Below are 26,577 nucleotides of genomic sequence, written 5' to 3'. Positions count from 1 at the left end.
GCCTTTGCTATAGATTTTTGGCAGACAACTCCAACTACAACCATCTTATATCGTATTACCAACAGCCTGAGATGCTCAAATTGATCTTTATCTGTGGGGGGGAAAAAAAACCTCCCCTGGCGTAAATGACCTTTTACGGTCCTTACCTTACCTCTCCCCTGTACGTGTGGGCGTGTGTGTGCAGGTGTGTGCGTGTGTGTTCCCCCAAAAATTCAGCGGATATCCTCAAAGCCTGAAGGCGAGCAATTTCTGGAGCATTCACTATGGTAAGCATGTCCAAGGTGATAGCACTCAAGTTGTACTAAGATAGGGAGGAATGCGACTGTTTTTTAATCAAAACTCGAGCAAGGACCTTCAGGCTGCGTCAAAGTAATCTGCCTGCAAAAATATCATCAGCATAAATATGTTGTCACTCACCGTTTTAGTCTCAAGGGAGGAAAAAAATTCTATTCAACATTTTTTGAAGAGACTATAAAGTTCTATATTGTTAAAAAATTATTAAATATATGCAAGTCCGTGCATATAGCTAAAGGTGTGAATATTCCTATTATCTAAAAATACTAAAAGGAACACTTGAAATTAACATGCAGTGGATAATAACGAGGAAAACTTTCTTCGATGCAGCATAGTTGTATTCCTTGAAATAAAAGTGCACATGAACTGTATATGAGGGAAATAAAACAGAATGTAAAATTTTATTTCTGGTATTCAATACCCTGACATAAATTTGAGAGCACAAAGAATAGGTCATCTGTAAAAGAAGGCTGTTTTGCCACCGCTGTCTTTTCAAAGCAGTAGCAGAACTTAATTGGTAATGGTTGTCCTGGGCAAGTTAGGTTAAAAGTGATATATATTGTGTTTAATGTAGACAAATGTATAACTACTACTGTTGTGGACAGGTGGGTAAAGAATTATCTGTAATCGTAGTTGTGTGTGCTGTGGTTGACTCATCCTTTATGGCGAGACTATAAATGTGAATATTTATGCATTCCATTATGACTGTGCTGGAAATGGGCCTCAGGAGAGTTCTCTAACGAATGTCTTGTTTCTTTCTAGATGATTCAATTGAATCATTTAACAGTCCCACAAGGGAAGTCAAATGTGTGTGTGGGGGGAGTGGAGGAATCTGACAGTGGTCTGTAAATGAGCAAGCTCTCCAGCAAACAGGTCCATCTATCCATCAATTTTCACAACACTTTTCCTCATTAGGGTTGTGGGTGAGCAGAAGCCTATCGCAGCTGACTTTGGTTAAGAGGCAAAATGTGCACCCTGGACTGCTTCCCATACACATATAGACAACAAAGCCTTCTCCTATAGGCAATAGTGTTTAATTAACCTTAACGTGTTTTGGAATGTGGGATAATGTCAGATTGCCTGGAGAAAACCGACACTTTTTAGGTACCTGCTAACCAAGCAGAATACAGCATTGGTGGTTGCTGAGGCAAAAAACTTGGCCTTGCAAAATGATTTCCAGATGGCTTTGAGGAAATTGTGCTTCACCATCCTGCGTCTCTGGACAGGGAACCAGTGTACCGTCAACACTAGGTGTCGTGTGGATGGGAGACGACTGACCACAATTTGTTGTTTCGTTGACGACCATACTTTGATGACCACCTAAACACCACCGGCATGCCTCCCTTGAGGAAAAAGAGTCTGGGATCTTTGAGACGGGCTCTCCTATCTTTGGGGTTTAGGTCACTGATGTGGTTAAAAAGCCCTAGATGTTGCGGGGCTGTCCTGATTGACAGTCCTATGCAGCATTGCATGAACATCTGGGACAGTGCCTCTGGATTGGCAGATCACAGTAATGGTCGCCCTTTTTAAGAGGGGTGTGTTCCAATTACAGGGGGATGTGACACTCCTCAAATTCACCGGTGAAGTTTGTTCAGGGTTCCTGGAGAGGGTCTATCAGGAAAGGCGAATTTCAGATTCAATAGGATCAGTGTGGTTTCGGTATGGGCTGTGGAACAGCGGGCCAGATCTAAACTCTCCACAGGTTCCCCAAGGGTGTGTGTTGTTGTCCAACCAGTGTAAATGTGCTTTGTTCATGAGCTAATCTAACTAAATTATTCTTCATATAGTCAAGCAATCCAACTCCCTTTTAACGTCATACATTTTTTTAACAAGCGATTAAGACTCATCTTGGCCGAATAAACAATATAGTCCTATGACGTAGCGCTCACGCTTGCGAGACCGGAAAAAAACATCAAGCTCGCAAAATTTAGGACATGCCTGGGCTTTCTGTGCCGCGTTTTCGCCGGTTTATAGAACTAAAAACATCATGGCGAGGGGTAAAAATGACGCAAATTCAATTGTGAACGGCAATTTAAAAAAAAAAAAAAAAAGTTACCTAATGGTGTCATTGATAAAAGCAAAGTCATTTGTGTGTTTTGCCATCGTGAACTGAAAATACCATTTGATGGCCAAGCACACCGCTGATGACAATTCTCCAGCCCCTTGTCAAACCCAGGCATCCATGGATAATTTGCGACAGAAACCGATGGATGGATCACCTAAAAAGAGACTCGCCGAAGCCATAGCTAAGTGGGTGCGCATTAGCATCGTGAAGGACGAAGGTCTGGCTGAAATACTTAGCATTGCATCCAACGACTACCCTTACGAATTGTCCTCGAGATACACCATTGCAACGCCCACACTTTTGTCTTTCTCATCCAATCTCAAATTAGGACTCCACACACATTCACAGCCTCACAGACAGTCAGAACTCTTAACACAAAACATACCTTAACTGCAGGGTCACAACAATTGGATGTGACTGGGCAAAATTGGATGACTTTCTTCACCCAAGTAATGACGTGATTTGTTTGCTTGAAATTTAATGAGACTCCAATTGACTTGCTTAATTTTTGTCACAGTAACTATGGACTCACTTGAAACTTGAAGATTAAAGACTTGAAATTTATGAATTGCACATACAGGTTTAGTATGTGACTTACTTCCACCTCTGGAGAATGCAGTTCTTGGAATTTAGTCACCAAGGAAATGAAAGGTATTAGGGAATGAGCCTTAATATTCGAAACATACTCCAATGCTTGTTTGTTTTTATATTAAAGAAGAATCAACAAACAACTGATCCAGGTTTAGTTCCGATAGCTTAGTTTCTTCAATTTTATGGAGTTCAGGTAAATAGTCCAAGTGGGCCAATCTGGGCTACTTTTCTGATCCTCGCAAGGACCCGCATCCAAACTAAATGCAGTCGGAAAATCGTGCTTTCTAAAATGCCGCCCTCACACATGTATGATTTTACTAGACAGGTTTCTCTGCCGCTCCCTCCCACCGCATGGGTCCAAGTGCAAGGGCAAGTCGTCCCAAGGTTGGTTCTCGTCTGGAAGGTTGATTCCCATCACAAATGTGCTTTATCGATTTTGTTGTGTCTATGAACTATGTTTGTCGTCAATTGTATATGCAGACTGACTATGAGTGTGTTGCAAATGTGTAGTTCAATTCATGAAGTCTAGGGAATTAAACACCTTTCACTAATATATAAATGTAATACGGAAGAAATAATATAACCAGTCAACACAATCACATGTCATTCCTAAGCACGATTCTTCAATTTTGATTTGATTAATGCTTTTTGTTTAAGCAATGTTTGGCACCTGCAGAAAATATGACGTTGCTAATATGAATGATTGACAATCTGGCCCGTAAATGCTTAAAATAATACCACTAACACAATACAATACTTCACAGTATATAGGAAAAATAATAGTTCCGACAGGCAGTGGTCAGCAGTCCTATTCCGCAGACAAAGCATGTCCTCGGTGCCCACCATACTTCAAATAAACAAAGTGTCGATCAAGACTACTGAGCTTTTCAGCTATCGCTAGGTATCTCGGTGCTAATATCTGCATGCCTGGCAGGTGGATGCGGGATAAGGCTGAGTCAAGGGTTTTATCTTGATAAGCCGGGCGTGAAAGTTTGAAAAGTGTACGGGGGAGAAAGGTGATGGTGTTTAAAAGTAGCTCAATGTGTGCACTTTTCTAACTTGTTTCCATAATATTCATGTTAATCATGAATATGGGGATGTTTTCACCCCTTCAGTGTCACATGTCAAAACAGATCTTAAAATCCATGTCTCAAAAGCAGGTCTAATCGGCTTTATTGGCACTCTGCTGGGGGCTAATTACAGTGGCCTGGCAATGTGAGCAAACAGCTTCAGAGTGGTTATTTTGGTGCAAATATTCATAACTTTTAATTGGTTCAAGCAATTAGGGCCTGTTTGTTACTCGGCTCTGCTTAATCCAACAACAAAAGTTTTAAACTGACAAAAACATGTTTTCTTTAAGAGTCTCTTATAGCCAAAGTATTCTTCTCGTCTCCTCAATTATACACCAAAGTTGATGTGGGAAATTTGTATTTGAAATAAGCAGTCGCTAACAAAAATATTTAGGGTTCAATGTTTCTAATCATTTGCTTTGCCTCTGTGAAATATTTCTTTGAGCAAGGGACATCTGCATGCATGAATAAAAAGCAATCATGAATCAACAATGTAAACGTCTCCTACACATTACTTAATGCAAAACACCTCGGCATCTTCAGGCCTCAACTCACCTATTGCTTGTTGATGTTAATTAACTTAATTGAATGAGGAACTAATTTGTTTTTATGTCTTTTGTATTTGAGTTGTGGTACATTGCTTGCATTGCGTGCTGCTCTTTAACTTACAGAGCTCTGAGGATAAATTAGCATACTTGGCCAGCAGCGAACCCTTTGGGCCTTTTGGTCCGTTTAGATCAAGGGTGTCTAAATTCTTTTCCATGCGTCAACTATAGCCTGTGGCAAAGCAGTGGCAAATAAAAATAAAAACAGGACATCAAGCTCGCGCTTGCCTGTGGTGTGCTTCTGACTATTAACATTGGATGATGATACAAGAGAATTTACTGGGAAAAGAGCAAGAATTTGGCAAAGACTGTTGGGAATAAATGTGTACAATTTCATAGAATGAATATTAGAATCAGTGCTTCTGGTTGTGTTTCAGCGAGGAGAGAAGGACGTGCTGGCATTCCTTTTATACTTTTCTCAATCTAGTTTAGTCCTTAGTTTGTTTTTTGGCATGTATTTGCCGTAGGTCCATCCTCAGTTTTGCTGACTTCCGGGTTTTTTTCTGCATCCACACTTTTGTCATTGTTGCGTTATTTTATTTATTTATTTATTTATTTATTGCTTGCGATATGGTGCTTCCTTTGATTCGTGAAATCCATAAAATCCTTGTTGTATCACAAGTTCTTGGTTGTGCAATTTGGGTTTACATGTTTTATAATTCGTGCTGGAACGAGTCGTCTGCATTGCCCTGTCAGATTCATGAACAATGTAATGAACGCAAAACCCAATAAGAAAAAAGAATTCTGGCTCTGTCAGTCACAATTCACATTACAAAGATAATATATTCTGAATGGTCAATGCAAACAGTGGAGTTTGTTCTGTGAGAGGCTCTCATTACTCCAGAGAGGGGTCCTAGCTTTTCAGTGAAAACTGGCTCTAAAAGTCGGGGGTTTACACACGCCACCCTCAGACTGATTGCGGACCACTGCGCATGCTCAAATTACTGAACTGACGCAAGCAGATTATACAATTGCATGCAAATTAGAGTCATTTCATCATCCTCGCCGCTTATCCTGTCCAGGGTCACGGGAGGTGTTGGAGCCTATCACAGTTGAGTATTGGCGAAAGGTGCACAACACCCTGAACTGGTCGTCAGCCAGTCACAAGGGCACGCACCGACACGTCACTGAATGGGAATCAATGGATTCTATTTTTTTTTATTAATTCGTTAAAAAAAATCTATTGCATCGCTTGACAGGACTCATATATATATATATATATATACATATATATATATATATATATATATATACATATATATATATATATATATATATATATATGTATATATATATTTATATATATATATATATATATGTATATATATATATATATACTTGTAGTGGCAAGGATAGTCTCAAATCCCATAGGCATATGCACGAGTGGATTGTTCGATAGTTAATGATTAAACTGAAAAAAAAAGAAACAAATCATCCATTCGTTGCGCTCCAAATCGTGATCTATTTGATACAGATATATGGATCGTTGCACACAGCGGACCCCTACATACGAGCGGATTGTATCTCAGTTTTTTAGGATATTAATTATGCTTGATAATTAGTCATAATAATATTTTTTTCAGTAGTCAGACTGAAGTGCATGAGCAGTCGAAAATGGGAGGTTGGATCCAAGAAGCAGTAAGATCGATATTTGAAGTTGAGGAGCTGGTCAGCCAGTCGGCTGAATGTTAAAGAATCTTGCTCAAGGATTCTTCTGCACTCTCATATAGTCAGCAGGTGAAAGATTACTCATCATTGCATCGTTTAAAGATCACATCATATCATCAGCTCAAAAAGAGATTTCACAGGGTCACTTCTAGGGCAAGCCATTTTCAAATTCTGTGTCACATCCCCTCAGGAGGCCACAACAGGGTGCAAATCATAATGAGAATTCTGAGTATGAGGCAAAAACGATGCTGTTACAGCACCTGATGGTTTTCTTTTGATTGTTTTCACAATTTTATTGTAATTTGTACTCAAAATTAATGTCATGCATCCATCCATTGTCTATATCGCTTATCGTCAGAAGGGTTGCGGGCGGGGATGATGATCCCAGCTGACTTGGGGCAAGCAGCGGGATACACCCTGGACTTATTGCCAGCCAATCACAGCGCACGTACAGACAACCACAGACAAACAACCATTCACACCAAAGGACAATTTAGACTCTTAAAATGAATTTATTGAAAACAAATTTTTATGCGGTGTGCAATCCAGACAGAAAAAAAATAGTTACTTCCGCAAGGGGAAGTGCAGTTTACCTTCTGCTGCATATGTTTTTGTTGCACAGCACACAGAGAAGCAATCCACTCACATGGAGGCATGCAAGAAGAGATCAGAGTCAATGTGATGAGCTGTGTCGCACCCTTGGGCTCGGGTTTGCTATTTGTGAAAATGAAGTCATTCTGGCAGCGCTATAAATGGCTTATTTATATTGTAAAAGAGAAAAAAAATGTAGCACATCTTAGCTTGGTAGTTTCGCTCACAACTAACACTTCTGAAAGATTACATGTTTAACACTGACAGTTTAAGACACATTTTGGGTTCTTTCGAATTCTAACTAAATTCACTTCTAAATTGTTTCCCACTTGTACAGAAACAAACTCAACAATGCTGCAGGCGCCTTTGTCAACACCTGTCAAATACTAAAAAAAAGCTCTATTTTAGAAATTATGATGTGAATTGTGTGCAATAATATGGTCAGTATCTAGATTATGATCATTACAGGAAGAGTGGTAGTGTAGTTAACTGATGTCCGTGGCATGCTTTTGTCAAAGTACCCCAAGCCTCAAGCATTATAGCACTTTGTACAGCACTCCACCCCGGAGAGAGCGGAATTTGTTACCATGACGATTGAGGATGAAGATATTTTGTTGAAGAAGCAAGCAGCTTCTTTTAACGTACAGTGTAGGGGTGGAGCCATTGATTGTAATGGCAGTGAAAGCATTTTCCCTCATGGAGGCAGCACATCGTCACCAGGCCACTAAATTAAACTTGTCAAATAGTGTAGCGAATCAGGGTATGTGGACACATCGTTAATCGGAGTTCCTCCAGTTCCACCATGTCGACATTGAGCTGCCAAGTGTGTGCTGCTTATCAGTAGAAAAACTCTTAGCAAAATGCTAATCGTGCATCCGCCAAAGACCACTCAACCTTTTTGCTTTCAGACAATGTTGTTTGGTTCTCACTTCAAAGCGTCTCCGGAAGCCAAACTGCCCAGTATTGGGTATTGAAAATTTGGTAGGGCCGTGGTTATTATTTAAATCCATGTAACAATAGGATTCAGAATGGCCTGCTTACAGACACGCTTTACAGGCTCCTCACAAAAGATTTACGTGGCTGTTTTGCAATTTCACACTTGGTGGGTGGGCAATCACTTCAGAGACATTACATTTACAAGCAATTAAAAAGTCAAATTTTTATAACACTGGTTCTCAGACTTTTTGCAGGGAGTACCACCTCAAAAAATACTTAACTCTGCAACTACCACCCCAATGGCCTATATTTAAATACAGTAGCCTAAGTGTTCATAAAAAACGGCAGTGGTTTTATTCCCAAACATAATATTTATTAATATTTTATTTTATTATTAATATTTATTATTCCAAGCCCCTGTAAGAAATGGAAACAGGAAACAATGCACTTAAATACTAATTTCTTTAAAACGTATTGCGTGTGAAAGTTAAATAAAACTGAACTGTACTTCAAAATTGTACTGTACTTGAAAAGGGAAAAAAAATAGTGCACAGGAAAAATAAAGACATATTTTACTGAATAACAAAATATACAGGCAGTATGTGTACTTTCAAGCATCATTCAAATATTTTGTTTATTTTGTCAATTGTATTTAATTCAGTGATTCCTTCTTCTCCCTCCTATACCATACTTTTCAGAATCACGGCCATAATATATGCACCTTTTGTCATGAAGTACAAGGAGAAGGATCCAAATTCAAGACTCAAAGGTACAAAAAAAAAAACGTTCCAAAAATAGACTTGTTTAATAAACAGGCAGGTAAAATGAGCTCATCATGGCTAACAAGGTCCATTGAGGGAAGACCCTCACAAACAAGGATGCACAAGATGTCATTTTCTTGCACCCAAGAAACTCCCAAACTCCTTTAACCAATCACATTATCAGGTTCATTGTCATTAATGTCGTTCAGAATTGAGTAACCAATCCTACACATTAGTAACATTTTTAATGTTCACCCGAGTATTAATTTTTTTTTAACTAGTAGTCTTGTTTTCTTTTTCCTGGGAATTCCCCTCGCACCTGAACTTCACATGAAGAAACGTTCCTCGAATACAATGCAATGTAATGCAAGATGATGTATATAGCACATTTCACAGTTGTCTACATCAAGAAACCCAGGCTTAATGATGACAATTATGTCAAACAACAAAACAGATCACACCTTCTTATCAAGATTGGTGCAAATACCAGTGTTATTTCAATGCTGTGGGGGCTTTTGTGATAAGACCGTACTCCTTGAAAACAAGCAATAGCACACAAACGAGTGGGATGTTGCCTGCTGAGCATGTCGCTTCAAACCTAAACATGATTGCATGCAGTGCACAGTTGCCGTGAGAATATATTTGTCAGCCCCAAGAAAAGCTGTTCAGTATTTTATTTCCCAGGTTTAGAGTTTACAATGCATCACACACAGACATGAAGCATATTCATATTGTTGATCTTGATTCTCCAACGGGTTCCATTTTATTGGTACTAATTATTTTGTTCTATCTTTCCCTTCCATAGACCATTTATCCCTCCAAATCTCGTCATTTTTAAATGAAAATTTCTCATCTCACTGCTTTCCAATTTACTAAGCTGTTGGCTGCTTTGATTTCTGACATTCGGGCAACAGCAGGGGCTCATGATTACATTCCATAACCATATAATGTTCATCTCAGGCCAAACACAATCAAAAGGTTAGTGTGTGTTTCCTTGCTTCAGTGTGCTGAATTGAACATGCACATGGTTTTGGTAGTCCAAAAGCTGCTGCCATCCCAGTGATGCACTTGCACCATCTAGTGGCACTTTACAAGAAAGAAATAAACCACCCAATCCATATGCCGGGGTAAAATAGAAATAACAAAGAAGTCATCATAAGAATTTGGGCTCATTGTGTCAGGGGATGAAAAACCACGTACTACTGATCATGTAGTATGATCATTGGGCATTTATTCACAGAAAGAAAACGCATCTGGTCTGAAAAGCAATACTAAAGAACAGACATAAATTCATAAGACAGGAAAGAAGCCTTTTGTTTAAAAAATGCTTTTATGTCTCTTCAAAAGTGGATTGTTGCATCCATCACTTTCCTCTTCTCTCTCTCTCTCTGTCTCTCTCTCTTCTCTCTGTCTCTCTCTCTCTCTCACTCTCTCTCTCTCTCTCTCTCTCACTTATCCCGAGAAATGTGAACGCATTGTGCAAATAGGATATATGACTCAAGTCGGTGCAGTAGCAGATGAACTGGTGTTCTCTTTTACCGAAAAATGTGGGAGGAATGAATGAATGGAGAGCTTTTTTGTGAATCCGAAAAGCCGTTAGCAGCATCAGGATGCACTACAGAGATGTGCCAATCCACCAGATACAGGAATGTCTAGAACAGCCCCAAATTTCATGATGCACATAAATGCGCACTCACGCACAAATATTCAGAAAAGCATGGTGGGAGTCCTGCAGTTTAGAGAAGATTAGTTGCCAGCCGTTATCATAAATTACTTTCCACACCAGGCTTCTGTGGTAGAAAATATTTCAAAATATTAACGGCAATGACTGGATGCTTAATCTTGACCAAAACATCAACAGTAATGGAGGACCATTGCTTTATCAGCAACAGAGCCGCTTATCTGCACCCAAAGCATCCACCCTGCATTCCTTTGAGAGGGAACAAATTCATCGGACCAAAAGAAGAGGCTTATTTTACCACTTTTTGCTACCCTGCTTGAGTTCATATGTTTTATCAAATTAGAATTCTGTCGCGGTGCCAGCATAGATTGCTAGCTTGTGGATTTGTTCTTGAGTCAATCAGTTCCAATGCAGATACAAACCAAAACCGATACAAAGCTCGAACTAAATGGCAGATAGTGAATCAGATGCGTCATCTTACATCGACCTGAAAGTTATTAAAATCCAGACCTGGCATGATTAATATAGCTAATAATTGCCTGCCTTGTGGTCTTGAGCAACATTTAAAGGCTAAATACAAGTGGCATCAATATTACACAATGGGTTTAATATTATTGCCTGGATATCATTTTTGAGACAAAATTGTTTTAGTTTGTTTTTTACACACAAATGACTCTGTGTACGTAATGAGGCAAATAAAAACAGTTTTTCGTGTTATGTCCCCCTTAACTTCCAGTGTCATTACACATATACTTTTTTTTCCAGACCAAATCATTTGAAAGTTTGTAATCGATCACACTTGGTGTGGTTCTAAAATGTTCCAAAATGCCTCTCAACAAACACCGTGGGGTTGTTCCCTTGGTCGTAAAACTGTAAACAGGAAGTAGGTTTGCAGGCTAAGCAAATAAAGCAGCACTAAATTAAACATACAGAGGAACATTTATTGATATCTTGAATGCATACTATAATATATAAACTGTTCAAGGCAGAAACAATTGAGCATGCAAAACAAAAGCTCAGATGCTCTGCTGAAGACGTGTCCGTGATTGTCCAGTCCGCCGGTGTCAAACTCAAGCCCCGAGGACCAGATCTGGCCCACGACATCATTTTATGTGACCCGTGAAGGGCAAATCATGTGTGTCAACTTCCTGTTTCTAGCACATCATCTTCACTTTTAACAACATTGCGATATGAGATACCGCCATTTATTTGTTACCAATCCTCACCTTTTAAAAAAAAAAAAAATTGTTGAACAAACAATTACTGACTGGTTTCTGATTTTAACAGAAAACAGGCTTTCCATCAATTTGTTGTGTGTATGCGATTACGTAAGGTGATCATACATTTATATGGCTTCACTGCCATGACGGCCCTCTGAGGGAAACCTACGATGTGGCTCGTCCACAAAACTGAGTTTCACACCCCTGGTCTAGTCGGTTTAGATGCCACATGTATTTCCTGTACATCATTTAGGTTCTCAAATCATTCAAGTGTGTCTCTATGCAGTATACCGTCCTTCATCTCTTTCAAGGAGCATTATTTTTAGAGGAGCAGGCTACAAGACCCATTTTAGAACTTGGTATGCTCATATGCATGTTTTAGCACCCGAGGTTGAACTACTTTCACACCTCACACCAGCAGCTTGCGTACCGTCAGACAAAGTGATTACGTTGACTGACAGGGGCCCTCAAAAATGATCAATTCCATTTGGGGCAAAAGTGATAGTTTTTTCACTTGGGTCCAACGTCTCTAGCAGCACCTCTGAGCACTGTTCTAGAATTTTTTTCAAAGAACATTTTGATTTAGAGGATCCAGCAGTCTGGAACAGACTTTTTCCTTTCTGTTGTTTTTTTTTGCTGTGTCCACACCTGTGTAAATTAGCCTAAGGTGGAAACAAGCTAGTGTTTGATTATACCAGCAAAAGGGTGCTCGTGTGTAAGCACTGTCAATTCTGTCCTGGTTTGCAGAAATCCATATTGATGGTATCTTTTAACCGCAATCCAAATGTGTCATGTTCTCACTCTCTTCTGCATTGCTTGCACTTGGGAACACAGGGTGACCCTAAAGGGCCCAAGGACATTTCATTTAAAAAGTGTTTCTTTGTAAAAGCTGTGGTCACTTACAACGCATCACATATTAGCCAATTGAATTAAAGCATTTAAATGCACTTTAAAGAAAATGGGTCATGTATCAGTTTGATACAAGTACTTCTCAGTTGTCAAAAAGACGATCACATTGCATTACATACAGCTTCCATTTCTTACATTCTTATAGATGTGCTTGTTTTTCTGCATTCGGCCTGTTCCAGTTTTGCAAAATGCCCGACTCCGGATCTCATAATAATGAGCATGTGTGCTAAAATGCCAGAGGGGGTTGTGTATGCATGCTTGTCAAATTCAGTATGTTGCACATGATTTTTAAATTGCTCCAGTATATGCTGCATGCCACTGGAAACAAAATGTGGGCTTGTTTTAATTAAGTGGATTTTGACAGTATTTAAGATTCTCAGAACTGAGTGTGAAAGCTCCCTCTTTGTTTACTGAGGGTGCTGACTTACCAAGACCCAAAGGGCACTTGCTTCACTTACAGAATTCTGTTGGCCATCATCTATTAAGATTCACGAGGATCCCAAATAGCAGGTACTAAATTGCTAAATGTTAATGCTAACAGATTGTGTACACTGATAATGTTCCAGTTTGTATTATATGTGATCTAAAACTGCAGTGCAATTTGCAACACCTCTAAAAGTGGTGGAGACCGTCATACTTAAAAAAAAACTTTTGCGCTTGAAGAAGCTCTGATGTTTTTCACCACCATGGAACATTTGGTAGAGCCTCGTAAGCGCAAAATGAAATTTTATGTGATTGAATTGGAATGGTTCGTTGAATTTTGGGGAAAGCCAACAACTGCATAAAAGCCATGTTCTGTTTCATTTAACTCATCCTGACTATTTGCCAATTGGATCTATCTGCCCATTCTATGAACATTGCATTTAAAACTTGGGCCAGCACACCCAAAAACCGGTCTGGAAAAGTAGCCCGCCAATTGTTACATTACACTGAAATGAACCACATGCAAAGAAATGCGAAGTTGTTCAAAGTTTGGTCATTGCCATGACTCCTTCTTGTGATTGGCTTCATGTAACCCTTAAATTAGTTCAGAATTACAAAAATCATAAAATGTCACAAAAAGTATTAATATCAAAATCCTCTCATCTCAATTGCACTTGCACAGTGCGACATTTGGGTCAACACAAGGCTGATATATTAACACGTGCAGTAACTATGATTTACTGTATTCTCTTATATGAATGCCAGGTTTACAGTACCTTCTGCCATCTCAAGGATGAGTGTAACACCTCTAGAGTGATTACAGTTAATTATAGACCAGTACTAGGTTCGACTATTAAGATATAGATATAGATAATATTAACAACCAAATAAAGGACCACAGACAATAGAATAAGTTTGAACTGCCGGCGTAATTTAGTAAATAACAGTTGTAGACATAGAAATTACATACAATTACACACAATTGACATACAATTTACACACAGTTGACCCAAAGGAAAAATGTTTTCCCCTTTCTTTCAAGTGAATTTTTCTTTATCAATATCCTTTTCTGTTCAACTATTATTTAGTTTGGAAAATATAATTTCAACCCGGGTTGTTGTTTAATAAAGTCTAATTTTATGTTCAAATCTTACCTAATCTATACTCAATTACATAACCTCACTTTGTTGAATAAAGTTCAGTAAGAAGTAAGTATTTTGTTTGATCAGTTAAGTCTAACTTCAATTTTCAACCATTTCACTGGATGTTGTTAACACAGTCAACATTTCAATAATACCGTTACAGCATTATCAGGCATGGTTTACAAAAATAAATGTGACACAATGTACAAAACTCAAAAACAATTCAGCAAAAGACTGAATCGATCCCAATGTCCAAGTGTCTTGTTTGAATATTTGTGTTCCTCTAGTTGTCCTGAATAGTCAATCCTGTGTTCCGGGAATCCACTGCAGTGTAGCAGAGTAGAAAACGGATTAATCCTACCAGGTTGATGAATCAACACAACGTCCAGTAACTGCTCTCCGCTCCTGCGTGAGAAACAGCTCAAGGGCTCGTGGGTGGCTCGCCATCTTGTGTCTCGTTCAAGAGTTCAGCTCCGTCATTTAGCTCAGAAGTTTCTGAACCAAACTTTAATGGCCTATCATAACAACAAAATAATACTTATACAAAACCTAAATATTACATCAGATGGCATCAAATGCAAATTAAACTCGTTTTTTCGTCGAATGAAATCGATGCTCACACAATGACGCAGTTTAAATAATGGAGGTGGCCGGTGAAGAATGGAAAACATTGCAGGGAACTACAACTAGCATTCAATTAAGCATCAATTCACCTTTTACAGCCATTACTTAAAATAAAACAATATACATTTGACATTGAAAGGTTTCTTTTCTTTTTTTCCATTTGACCAATACAACTGTAAAATGTTCATTGCATGAAATAAAATACAATAAAAGTCTGAAACTCACCAAGACCCGTTCAGTAATTAGTGCATCACCAATTGAAGGACAGGTTGGAAAACTCAAAAACGACTCCTTCAACATACAAAAATAACATTGAATAGCTCGGTCTCTCTTTCGTTTAACCGTAGTTCTCCTTCAGCTTCTTTATCAAGTATGAGAAGAATAAAATAAAGTGCGCATTTCTAGTCACGTGACTAACGGCATTATGTCGCTACGTGCCTTTCAAAATAAAAGCATTCACTTAGCGCTGAATCATTTTGAAGAATTACAAAAACACTAATTAAACAATGAATTTACGAGTTTTTAACCTTTTAATATATTTCTAAGTCATGTTGATAATTTTTTCCGCATCCACAATGAATATTTTGTTAATGACTGTTTTAATAACAGGCTCTTATTTTATGAGGCTATGTTAACCAGGGTTACATGAGCATTTACATTTTTTGGTGATCACGCTATGTTGTGGTCTAGATAGATCAGGTGTGAGCAAACTAAGGCCCGGGGACCACATGCGGCCCATTAAACGTTTTAATCTGGCCCGCCAAACTTGAAAAAAATTAAATGAATAAACCATGTTAAGGTTTTATTTTCTAAATATTGTGGTGTATCAAAGTGATATATTTTGTTGTAATGCTTTTGTTCATTTTCATTTCAAATTGATTGTATTAATTTTCTCTGATGAGGTGAGGTTACCAAAACACTCCATCTTTCTGCTCCTGGTCCGGCCCCTCTGTCAAATTTTAGAACCCATTGTGGCCCACCAATCAAAAAGTTTGCCCACCCATAAGATATATAAATAAAGTTTTATTAGTAATTAATAATTACTTACTAGTGAAATTGTATAATTTCACGCAGCAATCCTGATAATCCGTGCCAGCACATGAGTGTGCCACGGCATGATTTGGAATCACTGAAAGAATAGACGCTATATGTCCTATTGCCTTTTTATTTTGTCTTTGCCTCTTCCTCACACCCACCTATCTGATACCGTAATTAAAGATGCAAGATAATTGATCAGTTTTGAAAAATTACAGTGCACTGCTAAACCCACTCTTCTCATTTTTGTCCTTCCTGGTAGAAAAGTGTGAAATGTTTTTTTTTTCTTCCTTTTTGGCAGACACATTGCTGGGTGTCTTCAGTTAATAGATTCAGCTACAAGCCTGTTTTTGTCCAAGTGTTTTTTGTTAATCAGGCCCTAATAAAGAAAAAAAAAACGTAAAAGAGGGGGTGCCATGAACAGAAATGTAAGAATTATCTTGGATCAAATAACTTTTCCTCCTTTTAAAAAAAAAAAGAAAAAAACAAGAAAATGTAAATCAGCTTAGCGCGCACTCACTGTGGTGGACAGAAAGTCATACAAACATATTACTTTTTATTAAAGAGAACATGCCCAATTTTATGCTTGTGGTGCATGTTGAAAAAAAAAAAGAAAACTTGATTGTGGTCCCTTATCCACATTGTCTCATTTCTTCCACAAGGTTAACTGTCAAAAGATGCCAGCAGTAAGAGAGAAAAAAAAGGGAAAAAAGTGCACTCTGAAGATTAGACGATGAATTCAAGGTTGTACAATTAATGTTCGATGGGTGGACGGACATGATGGTCGGACAGATGGAGGACGGATGTATGTATGGGTGTTTGGATGGATATTGGCAAAAATGAAAGTGACTGATCCACAAGAGTCGAGAAGGGTCATGCAAAATTTGTTACTAAGCGAAGCTAAGTGAGTGCTACTGCGACACAGCATTGTTACAGATCCAGTGATCTTAAATTATGATTAAGCAGTGATGGATGGTTTATTGATTGAATTAAAGGGGACTGTTGGACCATGGCAGAGGTATGCGCTTGACTGAGTGCCATTCTAGTTTGAAGAAGCGATCCATTTTCTGCTGCTGCTGCAGCTTTTATGTTCTGTGTCTGTAGGCTTTAACAAAAGTGCTTGTCAGTTGGTCGGATACCTTTAAAAAGCTGTGCTCCAGCATAAGGCAAACACTTTACAATGGAGTGGTCGATGGTTGTTCAGAAAAAAAGTGGTGTATATAATGAACAATGGAATTGCTGATTTATGGTTATGACCACCATGACAAACAAACACCTGGAAAATGGGATGTTACTTGTATAGCACTTTTCCACTAAGCGCTTGACACAATTACCTCCTCGTGAGATACCATCAGGAGTAACTGGGGGTTAAGTATCATGGTCAGCATGGCCGGGGATCAAACCCATAACCTCTAGGGTGGAAAACAACCACTTTCCCACCAGGCCACCCCACTGATGGACCGAACACTTGCATTACGGCTTTGAAAACAAACATATCTGACATCAGTTTCGAGAGACAGGATTCACTTACTCTATAAACTGCCTCTCTAATGATACCAAACCAGAAATAAAAAAGAAGCCTGATGATCTTTACACTTACGAAATGAACCGCCAACGTTGACCCCAAATGCGTCAATGTGGTTTACTTCCAATAGGCTCTATTGTGATTAATTGCCCATGGGAACCAATTAAAAATGAATCAATCTATTTAAGAGGCAAACTGGCGCCATCAGAAAACCGTTATCAACTTTAAAGGCTATAGTTGAAGCAACATTTGAACATTCCTAATTGGCATACAAGTGTACGCCTCATTAATAACAATATAGAATGTGTACACAAACATTTCTTTGCTGACAGTCAACACACAGGAATGAACGTTTAGAAGGAGGGATGAAGCAACTTGCATGCATTCATCTCACTATGAGATGAATATGGCACATCTTTAAGGGAAGGGGTAAAAGTGAAATATTTCTGTGATCCACGGGACTGGCTGGCTGCTTGCAGTGGAGCCTGAACAGAGATGACCTGCCTTTGTCTCATCATCTGGTTATTAACTGCATCTCCACAGTCAACTTTTTATTAAACAAAATTCTGCAAATAGGTCTCTAGTCGTCAAGTCCCAAGTTACTGTGAATAAAAACAACAAGCAAGTCAAGTCATCACCTCATTTCAAGCAAGTCACAAGTCAAGTGATCCAATCTTGCTCAGTCTCAACAAATATTGGAGTGATTCTTTTTTTAAAATGACCTAATTAGTATACTTAAATCATAAAAGGTAAATAAAGAATAACTGAGATAAAGATTGTATTTATTGCACTGAATTGTTGAAAAAGTTACATTTCAAACTCAATTTAACTAAACTTTGTTTCCAACCAAACTGTGCCATTTCAAGTTTTCCCCACCATGAATGTGAATGTGGCACAGGTATAAATACCCCCACTTAGTGTTCAGAGTTATACTCTTTCTAAATGCGAGTCTGCAAACACCTGCCACCGTTTAGCATGCCACCGTTTTAACCCAAATTGAAGTAATCATATTTTTTCTCTCGACAACACGACTGTTAGAATAATGCCACTTTACTTTTGCATTCAATGTTTTAGGCGCATAGGATTTTTTTAAAAGTGTACTTTGCTTCACTTGGTGGAGTGTGCGTGTTACTTTGTCAACCAAACCACCACATTGGAAATGATCCGCTCAAACAGTTATGTTACTTACTCTGTTCACAATCACATTTTCAACGGTTCAAAACCCGTCTCGGTGTTGCTAGCAAGTGTTAGCTTGTCTTTATTTTGTAGTGACGATTGAAGTTGAAGATTTTGTAGTTGTGTCTATAATCTTTGAGCCTCAAAACATGCATTTTGCCATCCTCTTTTGGCAAATCTCGACAACATAATCCATGAATCCAAATTTAATAATCATCGGGGCTACTTCCATCACTGTTCGTGTTCAGTGTAGCTATTTCACACGAGCAAGTGCGCAACAACGCTGACTGGGTTGCCAGGTTAGCACGAATGACACAAATCTATTTCGATTTATTTCGTTCTTCCCTTCCTAATCAGACAAATTGTGTTAAAATGAATCATGTCCAACTATAAAACAAGATGACTTGCCAAGGCATTCATTTAAAGTTAAAGTCAAGTAGAGTCAGTTAGGTACCAAGTTCCAAGTCAAGTCAAGTCATTCCCAAGTTTTTGTCAAGCAAGTCGCAAGTGCTAAATAGCAACTCGAATGAGACTCGAGTCACGTCACATGACTGGTCAACTGGTCCCAGTGGCCTCGTTGCAAGGTCCATATGCTGCATGTTTATCTGGTCAAGGACACATTCTTTCAGGATGCATGCACCGAAACACATCGAGCATAGGGACTGCATGACACACAAATGTGCACGCACGCACACACATCAACATCAAAAGCACCCAAGAGGTCCATTTGATGCTGGTCGAAATTGATTAGCCTAACAAATCCTTTAAAAAGTTCATAATTTTACTATTTCCAGTTCAGTGGGGTTCAAGATTTGTAACACGAAATCCGAAGAAAATTGTTTTTGTCTTAAAGCAAGCAGTGTTGTGAAAAATAAAATGCACAAGACATGGAGAGCTCTCATTCTTATGCAACTGCTCCAGTGGCTCTAAAATTTAAGTTGTATTCCATCATTTAAGCTCGTATTTTAATGCCTTGTGTTTAATGAAGCAAAATCAAGTAATGTATCCAGCTTGTAATTAGAATAATGACGTAATGTATACATATTGTCAAAGCAATTGTTCTTTTGCCTCCTTCTTCCGGGGTGGAAATCCCACTCTCTAGACACATTTATATCAGGAATAATGTTGAGAATGGGAAATTCAAATTTTCTGTCTAAAAGCAAACACAATTTTGTGTTCTACCTTATCAAAGCAAAATCATTACATTCTAAAAAAAGTGACCGTTATGAAGATGAAATAATTTTTTTCTTGACGCTAGGATTTAAAAAAAAAAAAAAAAATTGGGGTAGACCTTCCTGTCAGTTATGTCACTCACATCCAATGATGCATAATTAAATGTGTTAAAAAAATACCACATTTAGTCTTCAGAATATTTTGCAGAGAATTATTGTTCATTCATTTACATTGTTGGCACATGCATTTTGTATAAGCCGTTGTTGGTCATTTTGCATATTATGAAAAAAATTTAGTATCCATTTGACGCACAATATCTGGCAGTTACGTATTGCTGGTTGGGCCCAGAATGGGTGTTGCTTAGTGTGTGAAGCGGTCTAAATATCACAATAACATACCCTAGAGATGTTCCAGTTTCCCCCCCAAAAACTTGAGCTTTTCCACTGAACGTTCTATTTATTGTATTAAGTCGATGATATGCTGTTAGAAATACACATTTCTTGTTTTGTTTTGTTTTTTTAATAAATACATTAACTCAGTAGACAATGTATATGCAAGCCGCAAAATACGCTATCTTGCTGATAGGATGGACATTGAAAAGGTTTTTGAAAAGGTTTGTTAGCATTTATGAACGCATAGTGGGTCTTCACTTAATGACATGATACTGTTACAAATATATTTAAAATTTCTGAAAGGGTTTTATGTGACTTGATATTTCACTGTGGCAGAGTGGATTTGTTAATCTTGACAACATCCAACTAATGATTTATAATCTGAGGAAAATTAAGAAAGAGAAGTGTAAATATTTCCTCTGAAGTGATCAACTGTTTCCGCCACCATTGAAGAAAGATGCTGGAAGTAATATCACTGAAAACATCAGAGGGTTCCTTTAAGGCAGGGGTCTCAAACTAAATTTACCTGAGGGCCACTAGAGGCAGACTCTGGGTGAGGCTGGGCCGCATCAGGTTTTCCGCAAGAAAAAAATAAAAAAAATCTGATCTTCTCAAATGTCTTTATTTTTAAACACAAAATAAGATTTAAAAATAAATAAGGAATTAATAAGAAAATAAATAAGGAATTAATAAGAAAATTAATCAGTAATAAATAATAATAATAATGAGTCAAATGTCTGTATTAACAGTTCTTTAATCTTCTTCTGAACATGAATTGTCCTGAACATGAGTGGAACATTCATCAATCAAACCCCTAGTAAAACATCGAAAAAAATATTACAATCCTACCCTCGTTTTAAAGCTGAAGATGTGCCCAACAATAATCCGCGGTTCAATTTTATCCACTGTGACCAGGTAATCCTACATTTTATAATTAGTCCCGTCTGTGCTAGTGCTGATGCAAAGCTCCGTCAGACTGCACATCCTGTTCGCGCATGGGTCTCCTGTCAATCAAATCAAAATATTGTCAAATAGCAGAGATCCTAAGCATAAACCATAGTTCTGGGATGAGTAGGCCTACTTCTGTAGTTATAAAGCTTTAATTACAGTGTAATTAAAGCTTTATAACTACAGTCATATCAAATTCGCGGGCCGCACGAACATTAAACTTTCATAATAAGGCGGGGGCCGCAAACTATCATCCCGCGGGCCGCAAATGGCCCGCGGGCCGCGAGTTTGAGACCGCTGCTTAAGGGAATATGTATCCACACATTCTGCCTGGTTTAAGCATAATTATTTGTATACAGTGAAACCCCGCTACTTCGCGGTTCACCTTTCGCGGGTTCAGTGCTTCGGGGGTCTAAAAAAAATATTCAAAAATTAAAAATTTTTTGCCTGGGCACGATCGGGGCTCTCCATTCGCTCCGCTCCGCGGGGCATTGTAGTTTCGCCGAGCGGCACGACGGGGCGCTGGAGCGGTTAGACGGCCGGCGTGCGCCAAAGAAGAGCGTGGGCGAAGAGGAGAGTGGACGAAGAAGAGCACGTTCCCCCGGGCACGATTTGGGGCGACGTTTCGCCCGGTTCGGGCCGTACCAGAGCTCCGGCCGGCGTGCGTGGCAGTTAAGCCGAAGAGGAGCACCTTCCGCCCGGGCACGAGCGGGGCGACATTTCGCTCCGTTCGGGACCGTACGAGAGCTCCGGAGGAGGCCGGCCGGCGTGCGTGGCAATTACGCCGAAGAGGAGCACCTCTTCCGCCCGGGCACGAGCGGAGCGCGAGGCTGTCAGTTATGAATGAATAAATAAATAAATGAAGAATACCACCTTTCATTTCACAGGGCACACCGGACGGCGTACCAGCAGGTAAAAGTCGAAGTAATTAAATAAATACAAAAAGAAGTAATTGAATAAATACAAAAATAATGGCTGGGGAATAAAAAAATAATAAGTTTTAATAATAATTTGGTTTTTTTTGTTATAACATGAATTTCACTCTCTCTCGCTCTACCCGTATTCTATATGGTGTACTGTATACAGGGGGGTATACTGTATACCTGTATAGGTTTTTTTAAGCATTTTTGAAGGGGCGCCGCTACTTCGCGGATTTTCAATTTTCGCGGGTGGTCTCGGTCCCCATTAACCGCGAAAACCGGGGTTTCACTGTATTTAGCTTTGTTCCTATTTTTGAAAGCACATCCTTTTGGCAGTTCCATCAGGTAATGTTTTTTTGGTTTAGTTTTTCTGGCAATCAATATTTGATGTTTCTTTTCTTATTTTACAGTCCAATAATCAAAGTTGTTCTGTTTGTCATCCTTGTTGATGAATCTGATGTCCCCTGGGTTAACAAGGTTCATAAAGGCGTCATCTGTTGTCCTTGTACTTGAAACAGGGGCTTGACTCGAAAGGCTACCAGTTTAATTTTGAGGTCTGTTTGGTGAATATATCTCATTTGTTAACATTCTGTCATGTTGACTTGGGAGCATGCATTGAAGAAAAGTAAAAGGTCAACCGCACTTTGGGACAACCATTATCACATTAATGCAGATTTCATTGTTTAGTGGATATCATTCCCTTTCCCCCTTCAGCTTCTTTTCATGAGGGAACTGCATGGAGCTGTATTATGCCCAAATATTTACACAACCGCTTAAGCATTCTTCTCCTGATGTCGACGAGCCAAAAGTCTCCAAACGGGAGCTATGGATACGTGGGAGTGCATTAATGCTTTGGAGATTTGCCAAGCTACTATAAAGAAAGACATTTTCTGTCAGTTCAATTTTGTTCTTTCCCCTTGTCGCATTCCAAAGATCAGGTCACTTCACCATCGATTGCATCTCTCTCGTCAATATTTTGGGGCTAGTGAAAAATATCTAGACACACACTGAAAATACAGTTTTTGACATTTATAGAATCATCGGTGCAACTGTTTGTGTAAAATGAAGGATTCGATTGGATTATCATTTTATTTTTTTCCACAAACAGCTCTTTGAATTGTTTGTACCACTTTCATCATAGACGAAGAGAGAATTGAACCCTCATGTAGTGATATTTCTGCTAATTAACTTTCTTTCATGTGTGCATTTAGGTAACTCACCTTCTGAAGAATCAGAGGAGCATGACAAGGAGCCGAGGACTTTGACCTACCCTGCGTATATTGCCAGCTTGCTGGACGCAGGAGCCAAGCGGATGGCAGCCGGCGTCCGGATGGATTGCACTAGCCAGGGCCAGTGCCCGCGTTCTTGCCATATCTGCCATATGAGCCCAAGGGCAGCTCAAGGACGACAGCAGTCCGAGCCTGTCCTATTGCAAATCACCAAGGCCGCACCCATCTATGAATTGGTGTCCAATAACGAGACATACCAGGTGGGTTGAAGTTTATATTTGAGGTGTATGTAAATCGTCACTAAACTGGAAGTGTAATGTTTAGAATGAAATAGAATAGAATAGAATAGAATAGGCCCGTATTAGTCCCAGAATGAGGATTTTATGGTTTTGCTACAGGCAACTGGACAGAGCACACTTGATTAAGAATCAAGTATCTAAAACAAAACCCTTTCACTGCCACATTGATTGAGACTGAGCTGAAAGAGCAACAGCTGTTTATGTGTCAATTGTATATGAGTACAACTGGTTAGCACGATGGCCTCACAGTGCATAGGTCATGGGTTCGATTCCTTCTTGTGTGGAGTTTGCATGTTCTCCCCCGTGCCTGCATGGGTTTCCTTCGGGTACTCTGGTTTCCTCCCACATTCCAAAAACATGCATGACAGGTTGATTGGACACTCTAAATTGCCCATAAGTGTGAGTGTGAGCACGGATGGTTGTTCGTCTCTGTGTGCCCTGCGATAGGCCGGCAACCAGTTCAGAGTGTACTCCGCCTACTGCCTGAAGATAGCTGCGATAGGCTCCAGCATCTCCCGCGACGCTAGTGAGGAGGTACAGATAATGGATGGATGATGTATGGATAATAAGTACTACAAATATAATGCACAGGTTAATGACAAACTGTGTAAGATGCAGACAGTTGCAAATGTAAAAAAGTGGCATTGTATTTAGCTAAAAATAAAATATGATCCATACAAATGCTATTGTTAGTAAAATTAACCCTAATAAATAATAAATAGACTGAATAGCATATTATACTACGCATAACGTATGTACAAATAAAAGTAAATAGAAATGTATTATTATTTTTTGTTACAACTTTGGATGGACCTACAGTTCTGTACATATCTTTAGTTGAGACTGGAACTAGCATTAGTTACTTGCAGTGGACACATGTACAATGCCCACCATAATTATTGGCACTCCTGGTTAAAGGCCTTCAAATAAATAACATTTTATTGCAAAAGTATACTGTTATACTAAACATTGTAGAAATGGAAAATGAATGAAATCAGACACAGAATCAAGCTCCTCCCATGACCATCTCAGTCCCCAGACCTCAATCCTATTAAAAACCGGTGGAGTGAGCAAAGGAGGAGCATGCAGAAGGGATGAAATAGTGTAACGTGTAGACTCAGTGGCCAAAATGCAAAATACATCAAATACTTCATTTCTTTTAATGAAATAGTTCAGTTCATAATTCATAATTTTGAATTAAGTTTTGCGTTCCAAAAATGAACTTTTTGCTTGAATGCAGAAATAAACAGGACTGGATTCTTTAATGTGTAAGCACAAATCCAGTCTCAGGTAGGAAATGTGCTGTGAAGCACTCAAACTAGACCCTCGTCTTCAGGCGACCGTAAAACGACTTCTCATCTATGACCTCGCTGCCCTCCATGAAATCCAACGAGAGAGATAATACTCTAATGTCGAATACCTACCAGGGACTAACAGACGTAACTTACCTTCCTATTTGTCACCAACGAGATTTCCCCAGTGAAGTAACGACATCTAATGAAACCTGACACTCTTGGACAACAATGAACTGTTGTTAAAAAAACATTCACAAACGCTAGTAGGAGCGCGTTCACAAAAACATTGTATGATGTATGATAAACATTAAAAGCTGACCAATGTCCTTAACATCATTTTATATATATATATATATATATATATATATATATACATATATATGTACCAATATGTGGTTCGCTGGATCGAAAAGACCAACAGATGTGGCCCGTAGGTCATAGTTTGACTACCCCCGCATCAACAGAGGCACTGATTGTGATGATGAAACCCTTTCATTTTGTTGAGTGCTCCTTCAGCTCTCAAAACCTCATTCAGAAATGTGTTACAGAAATATCCTTGTTGAATATCCGGGTTCACTCTCCCAACATCACACCGTGCTTTGATTTTGTGGTCCGACCTATTTGACCGCATCAATATTGTAGGTCAATACTCCAGCATAAGTAAATGTCAATATAGTGCGGTGTATCCTCCTGGGGTGTCAGAATAGATGCAGCAACTGGCGCCCACAAAGGTTAACTGGAGGTTGTTGGTGTTGTGCAGGTGGAAGAATGACTGCATAAAAGTAGTTTATATTGAATTAAAAAATGAGGGCCATGTCATCATCTTGAATCTTCTAAGGGTTGCAGTGCAAATGCTTTAATGTCTTTGATATAGAATGGTGCCTTTAGGCTTCATAGTTCAACAATTTTGAATATTTCAGTTTATATGTTTTTAGATTGAACATGAACTCGTGACAATTGAATTTTAAATGTCAGGGTTGAGGAAGGTGAGGACCCAAACGCAGGGAAGCCAGGCAGGGGTAACTTAAAGGGCATTTATTAAACAGAAAACTAAGGCAAACAAGGAACTTGGAAAAACTTAACGACAGGAAACCAACTACAGGGAGAGGCGACAGGAACTGGCAACAGGCACAGGCAACCGGGACAAGCGACAGGGACAAGCGACACTTAAAATGACAATGAACCAACAAGAACTGAAAGCAACCAGGGAACTAAATACACACAAATTGACGAGACAACGAAGAGCACCTGGACAAGACATGGAGGGTTGGAAGGACCGGATTGGTTAACACTAGGGCTTGGGTAAACGAGCACAGGTGGACACAATAGACAAGACGAGACAAGACACATGAACAAGGCCAAAACATGAAACCAAATACTAAACCAAAAATAACAAATACGAATCATGACAGTACCCCCCCGTTAAGGGACGGATCCCAGACGTCCCAAACACAAACAAAAGAAAATTGTCCAAAATCAGGGTGGGCGGAAGGGGGCCAGGAGGCGGGACCGCAGTCCGCAATCAAGGCTGGTCAGGCGGGCGTCCGGGAGGCCAGACCAACGAGTCTAGCCGTGGCCCTTCAGGCGGGCGTCCGGGAGGCCAGACCAGGGAGTCTAGCCGTGGCCATTCAGGCGGGCGTCCGGGAGGACATTGCAGCCGCATGGAGTGTCGCGCCGAGGGCAAGACGAAAGGCGGCTGCGGGTCGGGTGGCGCCGAGGCAGAGACGAGACGCGGTGGCGGGCCATCGGGCGGCGCCGCCGAGGCAGGAGTTTGGAGCAGTGGCGAGGCGGGTGCAGCCGAGGCAGGAACTTGGAGCGGCGGCTGGTCGTCGAGTGTCGCCGAGACAGGGTCGTGGGACGCCGCCGAGACGGCGACGAGACACGGTGGATCGCCGGACGCTGCCGGAGCAGGGACGAGACGCGGCGGTGGGTCGTCGGCCATCGTCGAGTCAGGCACTTGGAGCGGCGGCCGGTCGTCGAGTCCCGCCGAAAAAGGAGCTTGGGG

The 26,577-nt window shown here is 39.7% G+C and overlaps 1 protein-coding gene across 4 annotated transcripts in view; it reads left to right on the top strand.

The window, feature by feature from the left end:
* Positions 1–26,577, top strand: part of astn1 (astrotactin 1) — a 324,631-nt gene that overhangs the window by 261,913 nt on the left and 36,141 nt on the right. For all 4 annotated transcript variants that reach the window (XM_088310602.1, XM_088310600.1, XM_088310601.1 and 1 more), the window contains exon 18: positions 22,961–23,238. In XM_088310602.1, coding sequence (XP_088166728.1) covers positions 22,961–23,238 — 278 coding nt within the window. The remainder of the gene's footprint in view (positions 1–22,960; positions 23,239–26,577) is intronic.

The sequence above is a fragment of the Idiotropiscis lumnitzeri genome, chromosome 12 (genome assembly GCF_059441095.1).
Source record: "Idiotropiscis lumnitzeri isolate Australia: NSW breed Sydney's pygmy pipehorse chromosome 12, RoL_Ilum_1.0, whole genome shotgun sequence".
NCBI lineage: Eukaryota > Metazoa > Chordata > Actinopteri > Syngnathiformes > Syngnathidae > Idiotropiscis > Idiotropiscis lumnitzeri.
Note: the sequence above shows the minus strand (reverse complement) of the source record. Positions and strands in the feature narration are given on the sequence as shown.